This window comes from Alosa pseudoharengus, unplaced genomic scaffold (genome assembly GCF_046254945.1).
Source record: "Alosa pseudoharengus isolate Yale_2024_CS ecotype anadromous, Long Island Sound unplaced genomic scaffold, YU_APseudo_1.1 YU_APseudo_1.1_scf_12, whole genome shotgun sequence".
Lineage (NCBI taxonomy): Eukaryota > Metazoa > Chordata > Actinopteri > Clupeiformes > Clupeidae > Alosa > Alosa pseudoharengus.
Genome location: NW_027468587.1, coordinates 28,639,592 through 28,660,326, shown reverse-complemented (window position 1 = coordinate 28,660,326; position 20,735 = coordinate 28,639,592). Strand labels below are relative to the sequence as shown.

At 44.4% G+C, this 20,735-nt stretch overlaps 1 protein-coding gene across 1 annotated transcript in view; it reads right to left on the bottom strand.

Annotated features, from left to right (window-relative positions):
- Positions 1-229: 229 nt before the first annotated feature.
- Positions 230-20,735, bottom strand: part of thsd7ab (thrombospondin, type I, domain containing 7Ab) — a 107,589-nt gene continuing 87,083 nt past the window's right edge. Inside the window, exons 19-28 of the mRNA XM_076281274.1 lie at positions 19,943-20,058; positions 17,568-17,685; positions 10,854-10,999; positions 10,132-10,306; positions 9,363-9,536; positions 6,736-6,831; positions 6,042-6,124; positions 5,508-5,721; positions 4,636-4,723; positions 230-2,598 (exon numbers count right to left, since the gene is read on the bottom strand). Of these exons, the coding sequence (XP_076137389.1) occupies positions 2,508-2,598; positions 4,636-4,723; positions 5,508-5,721; positions 6,042-6,124; positions 6,736-6,831; positions 9,363-9,536; positions 10,132-10,306; positions 10,854-10,999; positions 17,568-17,685; positions 19,943-20,058 (1,301 nt within the window). The 3' untranslated portion in view covers positions 230-2,507. The remainder of the gene's footprint in view (positions 2,599-4,635; positions 4,724-5,507; positions 5,722-6,041; positions 6,125-6,735; positions 6,832-9,362; positions 9,537-10,131; positions 10,307-10,853; positions 11,000-17,567; positions 17,686-19,942; positions 20,059-20,735) is intronic.

Sequence of the window (20,735 nt, the reverse complement as noted above, 5' to 3'; positions counted from 1 at the left end):
GACAACACAGTCTGCAGACCTATCGTTAATAACTTGACGGTATGGTGACATCTAGTGGCTAATAATTGTAAATTCCTGCGCATTTTCATTTATTTACACTTGAATAAATTGTGCATTTTAATAAAAAAAATATATTGTAGAAAGTATTTAGTGTGTCCATATATTTTGTTATTTATTATCTGTAGTTTACCAGATACATAAACAACCTCTGTACAAAAAACGACTGAACCTTGTTACATTTTTTTACAACAATGAAATTGAACGTTGTGAACAAAGATCAGCAAATATATTAACCCACTTTGCAATTTATACTAAACAATTCTGTGCAATACAAAAGAGGTTTACACATTTATATATATTTATACGTATATTCAAAAATAAAAAATAGCTTTTCATTATTTACAACTCAAAATAAACAGAAAAGAGAGTAAACATTCGTCTCACCAGTTGTTTGCATTGGCTAGACTGGTGATATTGAACTATTCTGCTATTAGATTGCAACTTAGTGCTTGGAAAATACAATATGCTTTAGGCTTACTTTGATATTTTAATATTTTCCTTTTTTTCACATCATATTGTTTACTGCCAAGCGTCCGCATATCTGCTTTAGTAATTAAAGTAATTATGATATGGGTAATTCCTTTGAAAGACACTACAGCGCCAGCCCCTTTTATTGGTCCATGTTAGTTCATGAGGATTTTCTTAAAGGATCAGATCACGAATGATGATTCACGAACTCTCCTGACGAAATAGAACACTTCTTTCTGTCAAAACTCCAATCTCATTCCCCATAATGCATCTGCAATGTCGTTAATAGAATGTAGGGATTCTAACCCTTGTCAACACATATTTTGGAGTTCCCGATGAGGTTCCACTTGCACTTTCACATTTACAGAAGATTCATCCATTTTCTTTTATTAGCAGAGCACCAGACCAACACCACGTCATTAGACAACTTGTGAACAGTATCACTAAAAACTGAATGTTATACTCTCTTGCATTGTAAACTGTCTTTCAGTCTGTTTTAAACCAGCTGTGGACTGTGCAATGGCAAGTATGATCGCCTGTATAGCAAGTGATGCCACCATTTACTGTACAGTACATCTGGTACTATCGGCATCTTGCATGACATGCACCTTGTCTAAACACACCAAAACAAAAACCCGTCTGTACAAATGTTTCAGGGTATGTGGTTCTTGCACAAAAGCTCACAAAAAAGAAACAGCTTTCTCTCAAAAAACATGGGTCTGTGCTGTACATGAATAAACATTTTACAAATCACAAAAAAGCAGAAAAAAGACCTTAAAAAAAGTGATTGAAATTATAAAGAGAAATGTACCAAAAAATGAATTTGAAGATCACAAACATAACTCAGAGTAGAATAAAACATTACGTACGGTGACATGAGCAACATAACTGTATTCACCATTACTGCACAATCTATCTTGGGTGATCAATGTCAAATGTAGATATATTCAAATTTCTCACATATCCAGTGAATCTCAATGAAAATATTTTTTTTTGTCTTGTGTCATACAACTGCTTACCTTCTTGCAAAGAGAGAGAGGCGGTTTTCTATGGCAATACTAGACATAAGTGCATACCATGCTGCACTAATATAGTGCACAATAAGATCTGGATCAAGAGCACGGGAAGCAGGCAGTAGCTCCAGTCAAGATTGTTTTTGTCAAAAGATCTGTACATCTCACGCCTCCCCTAGAAAAAGGCCTCGGCTCAGGGGCACTGCAACAGAGGAGCGGTTCCTGGAGTACAGGGGGGTGGGTGGGGGGCAATTGCGAGAAATGAGGTGAAAAATCCTTTTGATGAACAATATTGAAAGACTTTCTCTCTCCACTTTTGGCAATGTGAAATCCACGAGTCAGCAACCTCTCACACCCCGCCACCGCCCTCCCACTTCAAGACTTGTAGATGAGGGTGGTGAACTCACATGGAAGAAAGAAAGAGCTCACACAAACACGCACGTACACACACACACACTCACTCACTCACAAACACACACACATAGACACAGATACAGAAATAGAGACAAAGAAAGGAAATTATGCACTTGTGCTGATTCGCTCAAAGTAAAGAAGAAGAACAAAAAAAAAAAAACATCTGACTCGCATCGGCAGATCTTTCATTTTTTAAAAGCTGTGTTTTTAGATGAACCACAAAAACAAAGGCATATTCTTGTTGTCTCTGGAAATTCATGAAGGCTGTTGCATAACAGTTCCTACTCAGCATGGCCTATAACTCGTCACGGTGGAGATATTATCATTTTTTTTAACTCTTCTTATCTCTTATCTCCATATTAATCCAATAGCTGGAGTCCAAAGTGGGGCTCTGAAGGTGGCTAATATACAGTAGGTCATTGATAGATTTCTTAATAGGGTTTGAATGAAGCCAGTCCCATCCCTGGAGTTCACATGTCAGCATCTCTGTCATAGGCCAGCGTCAGAGGCTTCACATGTCAGCATCTCTGTCATAGGCCAGCGTCAGAGGCTTCACATGTCAGCATCTCCGTCATAGGCCAGTGTCAGAGGCTTCAGGCGGTTGTTGTTGCTTTGTCTCCTTTGGGGCTTCTTTGGCTTTTTGCTGAGGAAAGGACAAATAAGTTCACTTGCTTAACAATCACTGAATTAATAAATTAGTTGTCAACTATTGTCAACATAATCTTGGGTTTTGGGTAGCACAAATCAACATGTTGTAGACTAAACAACTAACCAAGAAAAAAAAAAGAAAATAATTGAATAGATTGTGAAAATAATTGTTGGTGGCAGCCTTTCATAGGATGAAATATCATTTCATGAGACTTAGAACAATAGACTAATGAGTATAGAACAAGAGACCAATGAGTTGCTAAGGTGGAGAGCTACTTTTTAAAGCACCACTGGTCCTGATTATGTTTTCTCCTGGAAGTCAATTATCAACACATTCTTACTGTAACAGCAATTAACAGCACACTGTCAAGAAAATTAATGATGAAAAAAAAAATAGGCATGAGATGTATGACAATGAGTATCACTTGCACTAATTAACTATTTGGTAGCCTAAATAAATACATAAATAAAAGGATTTCTTCACAAAACATGATCACTAGGGGGCAGTAGGCCCACTGGGGAAAATACCACATCATGCAGATTCACTGGAGCCTTTACCCTGACTGAAGGATTAGCCTACAGAATGTTGATCCTTTTCTTTTTCACCTTTTTTTAAAGGTGTTACCATGAACGGAGGGTATGCTAATTCCCCTCTGATCTCCTGCTCAGACAAATGAGTCATGCTAATCTACAGCTCAAATTGTACATGTCTAATACCCTCCAGAGGCACACAGGACATTTAATCTGGCACCGCACCTCTGTCAGGTTTGGGCAACAGCACAGCAGAGTTAGGGACACCCTCCTGACTGCCTGCAGCAGAACTGATCAGTTTGTATAGTGCATGGGGAATGGCTACGGTTCAAAACCTGTAGGTGTTGTAAGCTCAACTTCTAAAAAATCTAAGCTAGTTTACAGGCTAATGCATGACAGGGATAATAGCTAGCCTAAAAAATCTCATGAACTAAAATAAAGCCCATTTTCTGAATTGTTTTTGTTCTCCACAGATAAAGTCATAGCATTTTATTTTACAAAACCTTATTTTTTGCCCTTCAGCAAGACTGTGTAAGGCCTCTTACTGAATGCTGTAATTCTGTGTTGGATATCGACGGTAATCGATAGCTAACTGCTGATGTGTGAGGTAGAGTTAAAGAGGAAGATATTTCTCAGAGATACAACACCTCTGCACCTCACTCTCGGCGTGTTAATTAAACCCTGATTACAGCTTAGCTAATTCCATCTTTCCACTCATTAGAGAGCTGCCTATATCAACACTTCTCCAAAGCTGTACTTTCATGGGGAGCAAATAGCTGTTATCAAGCTTTTCCATTCAACACTATATTTGTATTCTGTAAGAAGTTATCATTTTAACTTGTGTATCAGTGCCACAAAAACAAAACCTTTTAAACAAACTCTGTTTTAGAAACTGACAGTTAATGAGTACACGGATTGGCTCAGTACAGTACTTTCTTTACAACCTAAACCTGCTCTATGTCTACTGAGGCTTCAGTGGATCTACCCTCACCTGCAACAGCAGCCCCACAGTGATTGGCTGAGCAGACCTGACAGTGGAAGGGGGGCTGGGATTGGTTATCAGTGGGGGTGGGGGTGGGGGGCATAAGGCTGGGCAGGCTGGCACTCTGCCACCTCTGAGAGGGTGGTCGAGGGGATGGGTCGTTGAAGGGTTACGTGGCGGTCTCGCCCGGCTGTTGGCACTCAGGGCACGTGTAAGTTAACTCGTGTGCGTTCTCGCCCATCCACACCACTGTGCCGTTGGCTGGCACCGGGGCCTCCAGGGAGCGACGCAGGTAGCAGCAGTAACTGCTGCTCCGTACAGAGGGATGGAAGGATGGAGAGAACCATAAAAGAAAGATAGAAAAAAGAGGGATGGGGAGCAAACAAATGGACAGAAGGAAAGATAATGGGGAAAAAATGCAAATGACAAAAACCTCAATCACAGTGCTTGCATGACAAATGATGATGATGATGATGATGATGATGATGATGGTCGAGGGACACCACATTTGTCACTCACCAAGCTAGGTAGATCATAGACACAATGAAGATGAGAAGTACCAGTACGCCAGCAGCAACACCGTACACCCACGTCTTCAGCTTGCCATCTGTGGAACAAAATGCTAGTTCAAATACGATCCTCTGAATTTAATGATATTTAATTAATAGAGTAGATTTAATTTTCCAAATAAATATTACTACCTCAAGAGATTTAATGAAAACAGCTCTAGACTATAATTGAACACTTCTTCTTGTCAAAACATTCTAAATTAGTTGACATTAGCATTATTTTTTCTCTTTGCCCACTCATTCATCAGCTTCATCACATTCTCATTTCTCCTCCCCTCCTTTCTCCCCTGTCCTTCATGCCCTCTCTGTAAAACAGACGTATATTATCAAAAACTAGTACTACATAAACATAGGCCCTGTCAACACTAAGCTGGGTAAATATATATTTCTCCGTTTAGCCCTTCCGTCCACACTAAACGGCACCAAAAACGATATAAAACAAAAGCGGTGCATAAATTGGAACATTGATGCTGATAAAATTGAGTGTTCCAGACACCACCAACAGCAGACACTTATGGCGTTTTCGTGTTCTTGAGTGGACGACCGCAAAACCTTTAAAAATTACCAAAAATTATATGAGGTAGGAGTTTTTACCTCAAATATGTGTATTTATATTTACTCAGCTTAGTTTCAATAGGACATTAATGAAGCTATGGACTACAGCATAACACTTCTTTTGGAGAAAGCATTATAAACATATTTGTAACTTTCTTTCTTTCTTTCATTCACTTCTCTTCGTCAGAATCATTTGTTCTTGTTATATCTCCCCTCGCGGTCTCCCTCCTACGTCCACTCTCATGTCCTCCATCCAGTGCGACTGACCTGGCCCAAAGGGCTGGAGGTACCAGGTGCGCCCACTCCTGCCGGGCTGCACGGTGGTGGGCAGGGTGGGGTTGCTGGCGCGGCTGGTCTTGATGTCTGCGTTCTGGTCGCCGGCCGTGGGGATCTCCAGCACAGGGATGAGAGCGCACTGGTCCAGCAGGCCCTCCGAGGTCAGCATCTCGGTGAAGCCCTCCTCGCACATGCACAAACCCGTCTGCAGGGGGTAGTAGAGACACACACAGATTTTACACGCTCACACGGACCTTACAGAGCCTCCTAATACCTCTGCAGAGCTGGGCCACCATAAAGGAAATAAGGAGAATGATGGCCTTACCATTAATTACATATGAATTACTAGTCTATTAGTTCAACTATTTAACTTTGTGCTCACAATATCCATTCAAACAGAATACCACAGAACTATAAATCATACAAATCAATCAGTTGGATTCATCAGGAATGACAAAATGATCCTTAACTCCAATACCCATCCCCTCTGATACCTCTCCTCCCCCTGGGCGTCTTTTCGCTTACCTCTGAGCAGAAGGACTTTGGCTTGTCACATGGTGGGTTGCAGAGCTGTTCTGATCCAGGCTGGGGCAGTGGAGGACAGCCACCTGCAGGTGAGAGGTCACCAGGGGGCAAGTTCAGGGAATTAGGCCACAAGATGGCCCTTTCCGAAACCAGTTAATTCGCCCTCTCCCTAGCCACTTGCACTCCATTTCCCTCATATTAAAGGTACACAATGCAATAATTTTACCTTTATGAAACCAATTTGATGGTAAACAATAATAAAAATAGGCGAATAGAATAATAATAGGCGTAATAGGCGAATCGTTCACCTAGCATAGTTATACAGCATAGATGTAGCGAGTTGCTACAGAGAAAACCAGCCAGTCAACTTCAAGAACGGCGGACCGACAAATCGCGAGAATCGTGAAACATTACCTTGTCAGTAGATATAGCTCTTTGGAGAAAATACCTAAACCTGCATAGTACCTTTAAGGGCCGTCCAAAACCAATTACTGTTAAGTGGTAGTATGTTATAAACCCGAGTGCACTCTATATCTGAGGGGGAGTGGGTAGGGACTAGTTTCGGAAAGGCCCGTCACTGGCACCAGGGCGGCAGAGACAACATCTCTCAAGGAAGGCAAGCAAATGCATAAGTCTATGGGGGAGGGGCAAGGTGAGCTTCCTAGAGACATGTCTGTTACATAAAAGACAATACCTGTGACATTCACTCCATCTGAGCGCTGGCACCAGATCATGTCGGAGTAGCCTGACTCCGCGCTGCCCATCCACTTGTATTCAAAACACTCTCCATCTGAGAGATAGAGAGAGAGAGAGAAAGAGAGAGAGAGAGAGAGAGAGGAAGAGAGAGAAAGAGAAAGAGAATTGCACACACAGCTTCTTTAACTGAGCGACACATCAGCTTATTGACATGGCAACTTCTTCATCACTTTTTTTTTTTTTTGTTGGAGTGTGGCGGGGTGGGGGTGGGGTAGATCCTGAAGCTCACTCGTCTTGACATGATTTTATTGCGCCGGCCGAGCCCAACGAGTTGGGAGAACAGCGCCCGTCTCTCCCCTGGACACACAGGGGACTCACACAGAGAGGAAAATGAATTCTCATGCAAAGGCTCGGGCTGCTCCTCTCTCTACCTCAGAGACTGGGAGAGGGAAACCACTGTGGAGTACTGGGGGCATCATCACATTCTACACCCACATAAATGACTTATTATGACGTTTATCATACAGCTCTTCAGAGTGCTGCAGTAAGTTCCATTCACATGAATCTCGTTTAGGCAAGTACCCGTATAATAAGCACAATAATGTATTTTCCGCCGGTCATTATTGGAAAATAAGTCCCTTCAGGACGAAGCAAGCATATATATTGCTGACGATGGTGATGTTTAAAACATTTGCAATCTTTTTCAATCTTTTTTTATATAACAATATATATTCAGTTCGCTATCAGTGTGCATTCTATGTACATTCAAAACATATCCATAATATCCTAATCTACGGACAATATTGTGTTTGAATGTCATTTTTTAAAAACTGGTTATGTATTATTAGATTGATGTTGACTTTTCATATAATCATGCATACATAATCTTGTTCAGAGACCTCAATTTCTAACCTTGGTAATAAGGACCCGACATGAAAAGGAGGAATAAAGTGGCGCAGGACAACCAGTCAAAATGCCACCATGGCCAAAGCTCATCACAGCCCTGAGCAAGAACCAGACAAGACTGGTAAACATCACTGCATCGCGCCGGGTACGAGGCTAGTGGCCGTGACTGCTTCAGTTTCCTGAGCAGAGAGCCCTGTCACGTCAGTGCTGCATCAATTACGGCATCGGCAGGGCTGGCCCCAGATGACGGTGGGGTTCATGCTGCCCGGCGCAGCACGGCACTCGCTCTAATTAGTCAGCTCCTTCAGCGCGACGCCATCGCTGAATACAAACAGTCTTCCCTCATCATCACCTCTACGCTCCTGCTGGCAGGAGATACTATGTGCAGGAGGACAAGTGGGTTGAAGAAAGCCCTTGAGTTGAGACAGTAATCCCCAGCACTCAAGTGGCAAAGCTGCAGGCAGTGTCCTAAAGGCCAGATCTTGGGATGGAGGGGGCAAGGTGAATAGCCGCAAAACAGGAGGGTATCTGAGGGCTCTGAGTATCCTTATGGAAGGAAATGGACACTGTTACAATGCCCTCCATTGTGTCATTTCAAATAAATGTGTCTATTGCATGTTATGTTACAATATATCACAATATTAAAACATATCACAAAATTACAAAAGAGTAACCCAGATTACTCAGACACTGAATTTGAGAGGAAAGTGGAGACTGGAAAGTGTCCCTGCTTGCTCAAATGGAAATCTTGGTCTTGTGTATGTCTGCTGAGATTCATCAGTGGCAGTAAGATGGCTGACCAGACCACCCACCTCTCAGCACAGACTCACAGACTGTTGCATGTGAGAGGCAGAGGCTCTTACACTAATCTTAGGTCAAGGCTTAAGGTCATTAAGAACCTCCTTTCCTAAAGGTCAAATCACAGAGGTCAGAGTTGCTGCTCCCTCACAAGCACTGTGCACTGGTTAAGCATGAACTCAACTACACCGTCAGCTTTTGTTTTAATACTGAGGATGGTACAGAGAATAATATCTAAGAAAAACAAACCACAGTTATGCTACGCATCATTCACAGCTCATGTAAAATAAAGCTGATGGCTGAATATCTCTGACATAACTGTATATTAAGAACTTGTGTATAGAGGGGAAATCTATAGTAGTAACAAAAAGTTAAAAAAAACATTGTCTTCACTTCACATTGAGAGTCTAGAAAATAGAGCTTAAAACCCTCATAATTAGATCATAGCTATGAGTAATAAGATGAAATAAGTCATTCATCATCATCATCATCATCAACCTCAGCTGCACACTGAATTACAGGCTCACTCCCTGCCCTGTCATGCTTGATCATCCTTAAGCACACTATGTTGATGTTGATCTTTGATTTAGTTTATATAGTATATTTAGTATTTAGTATTTTAGTATCATGTTTATCTTCTACTGTCTCTATTGTACAGTGGAGTTTTTTTATTTTTATATGTACATTACTTTTCTGATGTAAGTGCATGTTGTGTGTGATGTCTGTATGCTACTGAGACCTTGAATTTCCACCTGGGGATCAATAAAGTATCTATCTACTGTATCTATCTATCTATCTATCTATCTATCTATTTATCTATCTATCTATCTATCTATCTATCTATCTATCTATCTATCTATCTATCTATTTCAATGCTATGTGTTCATAGTGAATTGAGCGGAGGTGGTGAGAATGTCTGACCGGTGCAGCGTCTGGACTCCCACTCCTGGTCGGGGCACTGCATGAGGTTCTGCGGCTCCTGTGCGATGACGGCGCGCGAGCGGGCCTGGAGAGCAGGGAAGTCCAGCTGCTGGCCCTTCACACACACACTCTGACAGGGGCTCCAGTCGGACCACTCCATCAGGTAGCAGTCACCTGAGGCAGAGAGAGAGAGAGAGGGTGACAACGAGACATGACTTAGTCAGAGCAGAGCAACAAGAGCAACAAACAGCAACATGACTTACATGTACAGCAACTGTCTGTCGAGTTGGAATGATGGATATACTCCGATGTGGAGTTCTACATATGATGAACGTTTGAAGGGGCCCTTTGTTTATTGTGTGCTTAATGTGTGTCAACATGCTGGTGATAATAGGACATGACTTTTGTCATAACAACATTTCACTTTGGACAGAAGTGTCTGTCAAACACCACAACCATAACCAGCAGCAACAGGACATTATTTACATCTTAAGAATGTGAGTTCTTGGCATGACGTCATACCGTTCATTTCCATGACATACATTTACAAGGAGTTTTCAGAATTTCAATTCTGATCTGAGAAATTCACCAAAGTGACTCAGAAAAATGTGAAGCTTTAAAGCTGATTTAGGTTTAGGTGTATGTCCACTGTTGTGTCTATGTATTTCTGTATGAGTGTGTGTGCGTGTATGTATGTGTGCGCGTGCGTGTGCGTGTTCGTGTGTTTATGTGTGTGCATGTGCCTGTGTGTGTGTGTATGTGTGTGTACCTGGGCAGGGCAGAGTGCAGGGCTCCTCTAGTACGATGCGTTTGTCCCCCTCCACGGCCACCTCCAGTTCCACACACAGCTCCTCCTCTGCCACACTGCCCTCACCCTGGGGAGAACCGTCCGACACCACGCACGACAGGTTGCGGAAACGCAGGCCCTCTCCACACACCACCTCCTACAGAGACACACTCACACACACACACACACACACACACACACACACACACACACGCACACACACACACACACACAGGATTAGGATTAGAGTGGAAGAAGAAATAAGGCACATTTCATCACAGAAAAGAGACTGGAGCCAAAAGTTATAGAGACATTTAAGAGCTCAGCGAGCTTGAAGGGAAGAAAGAACAATAGTGAAGAAAAGAACAGTAGTGAAGAAAACCGAACCCCGACCAGTAGGAATGGCTGAAGTGCCCTTGAGCAAGGCACCTAACCCCTCACTGCTCCCCGAGCGCCGCTGTTGAAGCAGGCAGCTCACTGCACCGGGATTAGTGTGTGCTTCACCTCACTGTGTGTTCACTGTGTGCTGAGTGTGTTTCACTAATTCACGGATTGGGATAAATGCAGAGACCAAATTTCCCTCATGGGATCAAAAGAGTATATATATACTTATACTTATACTTATACTCAAACAAAAATAGTCTCTCTAAAAACATGATGGTGAAACTAATTGGGAACCCCCCAAAGCCCCCGCGTGGTCTCACCTCCACCCTGCACTCTGACCAGGCGCTGTACTGCCATCTGTAGCAGGGCCGCACTGGACATGGCTTCCACTGCTCCATCTGCGCCGGGCATGGCCTTCCATCCCCCTGAGATGCCCGCATCACTGTCCGCTTTCGCCACATTCGCCCTGCAGTACACGCACGCACACGCACACACACACACACACACATCAAAGAACAGAGGTCAAAGGTCACAACTCTACTTACTAATGATGATGTTGGTGAACGTGCTGCAGTGGGAACAAGAGGTGGAATGCTGTATATGTGAAAAGAAAGAATGGGAGTAAGAGAGAGAAAGAGAGAGAGAGAGAGAGAGAGAGAAAGAGAGACAGATGAAGGGAGAGAGGAGAAAAACTACACTATACTCTCCCTCAACCACTAAAACAGAATAAGTCAAAAGTACAGAGAGATGGGGGAGTGGGGTGGGGGTGGCGTATCCCCCTCTTACACTCACTCACTGCTAAGATATTAGGTACAAAACACTAAGGGCCTAATGATGGGTAAACTGCAACGTCTAAAGTCTAACCTAAACTAATTTAATAATTTAATAACGAGGAAAAATATGCTGATTTAACCCCACAAGCAAGTGGTTAACTCCCACACACCACATGATGGCTTTAGTTCATGCAGGAGACACTTTGCTCACTGACTGACTGACTGACTTTGCTCTCTGCTCATCATTTAAAGGAGGGCCCTAAGAGCCACTGAGCCTCTTCGCCATGGGCCTTGGGGACGCCACACAGCACATATCCTTTTCCCCCGCAGTCACACCAAATGATGGGAGTATGAACTGCATGGTTTGTCCCCAAATGACTTTATAAGTGCTTGTGAGTGGGGAGTAGGGGGGCCGTCTGTGGCAGCTTGTGATTTTCCACGGCGACATGGCAGGACATGAATAGACATGCAGGCTTGCTGGATGTAAGCGACTTTAGCCCGGGCCAGAGAAGGGATTTAATCTGCTATCTCTCTTGGGTCCGCTCGGAAACGCCGGCACAACTGAGTCAATAATGTGGCATAAATGCCCAGGGAGATGCCCTACCTTCAGACAGGAGGAGGGAGAGAGAGAGAGGGAGAGAAAGTGAGAGGAAGGAAGGGGGGAGGGAGGGGGAGAGGGAAAAAGAGAGTGGGAGAAGGAGAGAAGATGGTGGTAGTGGTGGGGGGTAGATGCATGCTGCCACTTAAGCTCATCTTAGTTCAGTTAACCACAACAACACGCTCTTATCTGACATTCCACAAAGTCTTTCCTTACACAACGGAGAGTGCTTACATATGGAGTCACCCCACAGTGTCCAGAACCTCCATGCTCTGCATGCTCCACCTAGCAAACCATCTTAACATCGCTGGGTCTTATGGCCTGCTGCTGAGTGGCGCCAGTTTGACGAGGATGTAGGTGCTACCCTTGAAGCATCATCAAGGGGGGGTGTAGACCATCGACTCCAGGTGATGTGCACCTTCATTATCAGCATTGGTGTCGAGAGGTTCGGCATCAAGCAACCGAAAGCCAGCATCACGGTCAAGCCAAACTGGTGCGAGATTAAGATTACCCACCTCAGGTAAGTACGTAAGTAAGGTCTCTGAAGCAGCAGTACAGGAAGGCAAGTGAAGAGGAAAAGACCAGCCCTCACAGAGCTTTGGAACATTGTGAGACAGAGACTCATCTCTCTCCACCACGCTGACTGTCACAGGAGAAGGGGCTGAGAGAGAGAGTTCGGAAGCGGACAGCCTTTATAGCAAATCCATTTGGATTTACCAAACAGCTCCTTGGGCAGAGGCGGAATGGGACCCTCACATGCCCAGAAGAGCTAATCAACCAACACCTCAGTGAGACCTACCGTGACAGTAGGAGAGAGGAAGACCTGGTCTCCTGTGGAGCGCTAATCACACCACCTAACCCTACTATCCAGTTCAACATCAAAAAGCTAATCACACCACCTAACCCTACTATCCAGTTCAACATCAAGAAGCTAATCACACCACCTAACCATACTATCCAGTTCAACATCAAGACGCTAATCACACCACCTAACCCTACTATCCAGTTCATCATCAAAGAGCCCACTCTGGCAGAAGTCAGGGATACAGTCAGGGTTGGCACAGTCGACTGCAGCTCCAGGGCCAAGTGGAGTGCCATGCAAAGCATACAAGGATTGTATGCCCGAGACTCCTGCTGAGACTATGGAGTCTCATCAGGGTAGGTTGGTTACCAAAAGAGGAGAATGCAAGTGACAGCACGCAGTTCCGCACCATCTTGATGCTCAGCGTAGATCCTTTAAGATCCTTGCAAACCGGCTTACTGAATACCTGAGGATATACCTGAGGAATTCATACATGGACACGGCAGTTCAGAAGGGAGGAGTCCCAGGTGTGCCAGGCTGTATAGAGCATACAGGAGTGGTTACCCAGCTCATCCCTGAAGCAAGGGAAAACCGAGGGGACCTGTCAGTCCTTTGGCTTGACCTTGCTAATGCTTATGGATCCATTCCACATAAACTGGTGATAACAACATTGGCAGCATACCACGTCCCAGAGAAGGTCCGAGAACTCATTCAGGACTACAGCAGCTTCAACTTGAGATTCACTTCTGGGGCAATAACATCTGCATGGCATCATTACTGGGGCAATAACATCTGCATGCCATCGCCTAGAGAAAGGCATCACTGGTTGTACCATGTCAGTAGTGTTGTTCTGCCCTGGCCCCAATAACCACCGTGGAGGGCTTCGAGAGAAACATCAGCCAGTTCCTGCGGAGGTGGCTTGGCTTGCCACAGAGAGCCTCAGCAGCATTGCACTGTATGGGCCCACCAACAAGCACCAGCTTCCCTTCACCGGCCTGACAGAGGAGGTTAAAGTCACCAGAGCCAGGAAGGTGTTACTTTTCAGAGACTTAATTGACACCAAAGTCTCCTCTGCAGGCATCGTAGTGAAAACTAGGATGAAGTGGCAGGCTGGTAGGCACTGTGGCAGTCGAACGAGCAAGGCTTGGTAGTCATACTGTACAAGACCCCATTACAACAAGGCTCAGTGGGGAGAGAAACGGCAGCTAATCCAGGAAGAGATTCGTGCAGAGGTGGAGGAGGAGCACTGCCCAGTAGGACAGTGACCATGCACCAGCAAGGAGCTTGGACCAACTGGGACCAGGTTTCTACCCAAAAGATCACCTGATTAGAACCAGCAAGACTCAAGTTTCTGATTCAGTCAGTGCAGGATGTCCTCCCAAGCCCTTCCAATCTGCATTGTTGCTTGGCAGAAACACCTGCATGCCCATTGTGCTTAGCAAGAGGTTCCCTGGAGCATATCCTAAACTGCTGCCCGAAAGCCCTGGGAAAGGGGGTAAGTACACATGGCGCCATGATCAGGTGTTGAAGGCAGTAGCGGATACTATCTTCACGGGTATTCAGCAGAGCAAGCATCAGCTCCCAGCAAGGCACAACATCACTTTTGTCAGGGCAGGATACAAAGTACAGACAGGGCAGAAGACTTCAACGGGGCTGCTAGCCTCAGCGCGTGATTGGCAGCTGAAAGTGGACCTCGGGAGACAGCTGAAGTTCCTGGAGCACATTGTGAGGACGTCACTCAGGCCAGACTTGGTTTTAACATCAGACTCCTCAAAACAAGTGGTGCTCTTGGAACTTCAAGTTCCCTGGGAGGACGGCATGGGGGAAGCCCATGAGCTGAAGAAGGCCAAATACGACCTGCTAGAGACCTGCTAGAGGCCTGCAGAGGGAACGGATGGAAGGCACGCTGTGAGCCTATTGAGGTGGGCTGCAGGGGATTACCAAGGCAGTCTCTGCACCAGGCTCTCAGGCTCCTTGGCATCAGAGGGTTGCAGGAGAAAAAAGCCACCAGGAACATCACTGAAGCTGCAGAAAAGGCTTCAAGGTGGTTGTGGATTAAGAGGGGATCCATGGTGTAGCAGGCCGCTTGGACACAAGGTTGGGTCGCCCAGGTGAGGGTGTCTGATGATCAGTGTTGGCAACGTTACTTTAAAAAAGAAATTAGTTATAGTTACTAACTACTTGTTCCAAAAAGTAACTGAGTTAGTAACTGAATTACTCTATGATAATAGTAACTCGTTACCAGGGAAAGTAACTATTTGCGTTACTGTTAAAAAAAAAGTTGCTATATGTCAAAGAATTTGGATTTTTTGAGCAGCCAGTTGAAATGAGTAGAATAGACAGGTGTTTGTAGGCGACATAACTTTCGATATTTATTAGATAGATAGATAGATAGATACTTTATTGATCCCCAAGGGGAAATTCAAGATATTGCACATCGACAGACCTACGGTTGACTTCAGCCTGTGTCATAGGTTTTTGTTGTGAGGCAGAAAGATCTAGCTTTTGCTGCTTGGAGGACTTTGCTCCGAGTCCTTCTTTGCTAGTGAATGGAGAGCTATCATCTGTGGTGGAGGTATCGGTGTTTTTGGCCACTAGCTTTAGATGCGTGTGTGAGATGCTTTATTAAATTAGAGTTGCTTACAACGGATGTCGACAAAGTCTTCGCTCCTGGACATAATGTACACATTACATGCACGTTCTTGCCTTTGACCACAATGAATTTGAAGTAGTGCTTATATCTCCACCTTGAAAATGCCAATTTTTCATCGGATTGCTCCTGACCTCTGCTGTTTCGTCGAATCTCTATTTTAGCTGGTGCGTGTGTGTGTGTGGCTCGTGTGCTGGCAAGTGTGTAAAAACACTGGCTCTGATTGGCTATCATGAAACATGACTCTGCCTTAGCCAATCATAATCGCTTACGTCGTTATTATTAATCCACCTCCTCACTAGCTTTGAGCCAGGGGTGCGTTCGGATTACACAGTTTATTCAATCAATGCATAGTAACACACCGCATTTAACGTCCAGTAACGTTAATGGCGTTGTAACGACGGGAAAAGTAATTAATTAGATTACCCCGTTACTGAAAAAATAACGTTGTTACCTAATGCCGTTCTTTTAAACGGCGTTATTCCAAACACTGCTGATGATCAAAAAAGACCCCAAACACCCAATGACCTTGGGTCTATCACTGATAATCTAGAGGGTAGATGTAGAAGGTATTTCTCTGAACTAGTCCACATTTAAATGGAAAACATCGCTGTCAAATCAATTTGGTCCATATGCAAGAGCACACACATAAACACTTCATATACACAAACACAAACAAACACAGACACACACACACTTTCACAACACCAAGCATGTTTTTTTTGTGCAAAGGCATGTACTCACAAACACACATGGATATGAAGAGGCATATGTTTCATGGCATATGGTTTCATGGCATATGAAACCATTGGCAGCGTTGACATTAATTATTGTCCAGGTTTTCTGGTTTATCGCTCATGCTCAGAATCAAACAACAAAAACATCTGCTAACATCATCTTCCCTCTCATCAACATCTCCCTTTTTCACCTCAGCTTATCCAATCTGCCTCACTACAGTATGTCTGCCTGCCTCCCTCTCTCTCTTTCTGCCTCTCTCTCTCTCTCTGCCTTTCTAGACATCCTGTTTTTCTCATTTTCTCTCTGTCTATGTGTCTTCCTCTCTCTCTCTCTCTCTCTCACTGCCTTTCTAGACATCCTGTTTTTCTCATTCTCTCTGTCTATGTGTCTTCCTCTCTCTCTCTTTCTCTCTCTCTCTCACTGTCTCCAGAGTGCACAGCAGTTAGCCTGTCAGTCATTTGCTGTGGCTCCAGTCATGTGCTGTGGCTCCAGGCATTTGTATTCATTAAGCACTTCCTGTTCTTGGGGAAGAGGCCTTGATGAGTGGAATGAACACCCCCCAGACCTGATTAATGATATTTGCCTGCTATTTGAACACATCCATACAAAACAGATGCCACTTGGTTTTTTTCTTCCCTTTTCTAGTTTTTTTCCCAAAGATCAGGCACCTCACTCTGAAACGCATAACAATATTAGCTGTATTTCGGAACAAGGGACAGATTTATCAGCTGAGTAAATCACATTCCGGATTTAAAGAAGTGCTTTTGTTGTTCCTGATTTGGCAAGGGCACATTGACATTTCAATTGCAGTTTGAGTTGTTGTTTACCACAAGCACCCGATGCACAGACAAACAAAAACACCTTTTTAATAATCTCTCTCTTCCTGCTCCCTTCCTCCCTCTTTCTCTCTATACACTGTAGATATAAACATGCTTATACATCCAGAGTTCCTGTACACACCCTTTCTATATTTTATTATATATATATATATATATATATATAAAAAATATAGAAACATATATATATGTAAGGGATGTATAGAACGCCGGTCATTATTGGGAAAATAAGTCCCGACAGGGCGAACCGGACCCCGACGCGCAGCGGAGGGGTCTTGTTCCGCCCTGAAGGGACTTATTTTATATCTGTTATTGAGATTTAGCAGACCACCGAACGTTGGGAAGGCCCATTCAAGTGAATGGAGCATTCTTCAGCATTATGAAGAGCTGTGTAATAAACATATTTATATACTGTATATATATATATATATATATATATATATATATATATATATATACACACACACACACACACACACACACACCGATCAGCCATAACATTATGACCACTGACAGGTGAAGTGAAAAACACTGATTATCTCCCTATTATAGCATCACACACACACCCTTTCTATATCCCATACCTCTGTATTCTAATTATACACTGGTAAAGACTGAATGGGTTTCAGGGTCTCACCTTCCAGTCCGCAGTTGTGGGAGCACTCCGACCAGGCGGACCAATCGGAGAGCTGGCAGTTGATGGGGCACTCCACTGTGCAGGACATGTTCATCTGCCACCTCCTCTCCAGGCCCAGCTGCAGGAGCCACAGAAACACACCAGCGTCAGTCGACCGGACACACTCTTAGCGCTCCATCCATGCCCTCATTCATGCACTCATCAGTCCTGGGGTCCAGCCACTCTTCCACTCGTCTAAGTCAAGTACTCCTCCATCACTCCTTGTCGCCTATCCATCCATAACTCAGTTGTTCAGCGTATACACTGAGCTCTCTATCCATCTCTTGCTTCAATCAGTTTACTTCTGTCTTTTATTGATCCAGCCATCTATCATTCTGTTCATTCATCTATGCATACAATGCATACATCTAGGATACAAGTCAATCCATCTGTGGCTCCATTAATTCATACATCCTTCAATCTATATTGGAGTACTGTATTAAGCCTGTGGTGCTTGAAAACTCGACTCATACCATAAGCTGAAAAGGTCCTAAGAATAATTAAAAATCAATACAAAATCAATCTTACGCTGAGTATAAATATCTTCTAATATAATAACATAATGTGCATTTGATCAGCCTGCCTGTGGCAACAATAAAATACTACACACAGAAGATCTGTATCACCAGTAGATAAAGCACTTGGTCAAACTCCAAAATCACATCATTATGCCTGTGATCAAATGGCAACAGTATTTGTCCTTCCAGCCACTGCCAAGCAAATACACCCTTCGACCCAATTTATTATATGTGACCAGCTTGTCACATTCCCTTTAGGCAAACATGCTTAGATACCGAGATCAAATAGTTTTTAACCGGTCAATTGATTGAGAAAATTCCACTAATCTTTATTAATGCATTTAGAAATCTATTTGACTATGTTGAGTGATGACTTGTGTGCCACAGAGACGATGCAGCAGAAACGGAGAGCGATGTGAAGGCCATCAAACTTGAATAACGAGCCTGGCCTGGCTGCAGACGTGCCCTCGCCTCATACAGTCTTTGCCCTTTGCACACACAAGTAGCATGGACTTGAATGAGGCGGACTGGAAATTGGGTTAGGGGGTTGATATGCAGCGAAGCTGATTTCCTTACTGCTTTTCTGTTTTTTTATATATATATATATATATATATATATTACAGCCCAAGGGGTCCAATTAAAGTGACCCTGAGCTGACCGCGTTTGACTGATCTTTCACCAACTCGCATACAGCGCTCACATTACCACTGCCTGCTGTGCCAGTGTGTGTGTGTGTGTGTGTGTGTGTGTGTGTGTGTGTGTGTGTGTGTGTGTGTGCGTGTGTGTGTGTGTGTGTGTGTGTGCGCGCGTGTGTGTGTATGTGTGTGTGTGTGTGTGTGTGTATGTAAATATGTGAGTGTGTGAGTGTGCATGTAAAATAACCTTCATTTCACATAACTGCTAATTGCATTCGGCCGGAGCAGGAATCGGTGTTCAGAGCAGGTTTATAATGATCACAAAACGCTGTTAACAGCCTCTCAAAGCAATAACTCAGAGGCAGAGGAAGAGACTTTGCCGGTATGCTAATGCTCCACCGTACTCCACTGTGGTCAGCTCGACCCCTTTTGTCTTAGGGCCAGTTTCTGCTCTTTCTCACATAGCCCGTCTAGAGATCACCTTTCCACCTCCCTCCACTTCTCCCCACTACTCTCTGCTCGAGGTTAAGTCATGCTGCTGCCTTTATCCATGAAGACCGCTCCTCTCCGCTCCTCTCCATGCACAAACATCAACTCAAGGTCAAGAGGGGCTGCAGCAGCGAGCTGCAGCTCCAGAGATCGCGAGCTCCACTGCCTCACAACAAGGCCAGGCCGTGGACTAATGAGATCTTCATCTCGGCCACTATTTGCTGGTGTTTTTACATAGTGCGCGTAATGGAGTCAGTCAGCCCTCCATTATGACCCCTGGTGTTGAGGAAATCTGGTCAGACTCTGCGACCGTGAAGGGCAGCATCAAGTCACCACTAGAGCAAACGGTGTAATGTCTTTTATGAAGTGGTGTGTAAGTGTGAGTGTAAGTGTAGCATCATATTAACCACTAGAGCAAACGGTGTCTTTTATGAAGTGGTGTGTACTGTAGGTGTGAGTGTAAGTGTAGCGTCATAAAACTTCTGGAGCAGACGGTATAATGTCTTTTAGGAGATGGTGTGTATGCGCATGTGTGAGAGTAGCATCACATTAACTTATGGAGCAAACAGTGTTGTGTCGTTTTTATGTCGTGGTTTGCTGTGATCTGCTGGACATGAAGTGCTGGACATTGGGGCAGAAGGGAGATGTGGCTGGATAGAGAGGGGAGAAGGGAGATGTCGCTGACCCACTCACCTCTTCGCAGATCTTCAGGTCCACAGACTTGCCGTCGCTGCGGACGCAGTCCAGCATCCTGGTCTTTAGGCCCACCCCACACACAGCGCTTGGGCTCAGCTGGCAGGTGCTCCAGTCTGAGGACACACACACACACACGTATGTACAAACACACATGCACACACACAAACACACAAACGCGTACGCACATACATACACGCATTTGCTTATGAATCATCATGACTTGATGGCATAATTCAAAATCAATCTAACAGCACCTACCTAACACCTACCTACCTCACCAATCCCAACCAGAGGCTCATGTGTGGATAGCAGTGACTGTTGTTTGCTTTCTTTGAGTGTGTGTGTGTGTGTGTGTGTGGGGGGGGGGGGTTGGTCACAGTAAACAGCCTGCCGAAGGCTACTTGAGTCTGACGTGCGGCAAATAGACATATCTGGCTGGTCAGGGGCAGCAGCCCAGAATCTCACACTACACCACTCTGGAGCACGGAGGCATCTCCTTAAAGTGGCAGACTGGGCCAACGATATTATTTATCTGCCTGGAGGGCCTCTCCTCAAAGGCGAGAGGCTGCTTTGAGTGCACCATGGCAGCTTCACAGAGCCCCATGCCATCATGAAGGGCATTTCTTACACCCCCAGAGGGACAGGGGGAGACAGATGGAGAGAGAAACAGAGAAAGACTGCGGAGGAGCCAGACATTAAAAATACTTCTTTTTCTTTTTTCCCCACATAACAATGTCTGCAAGCACATAATGTCTCTGTGTGTGTGTCAGTGTGTATGTGCACTGATTGC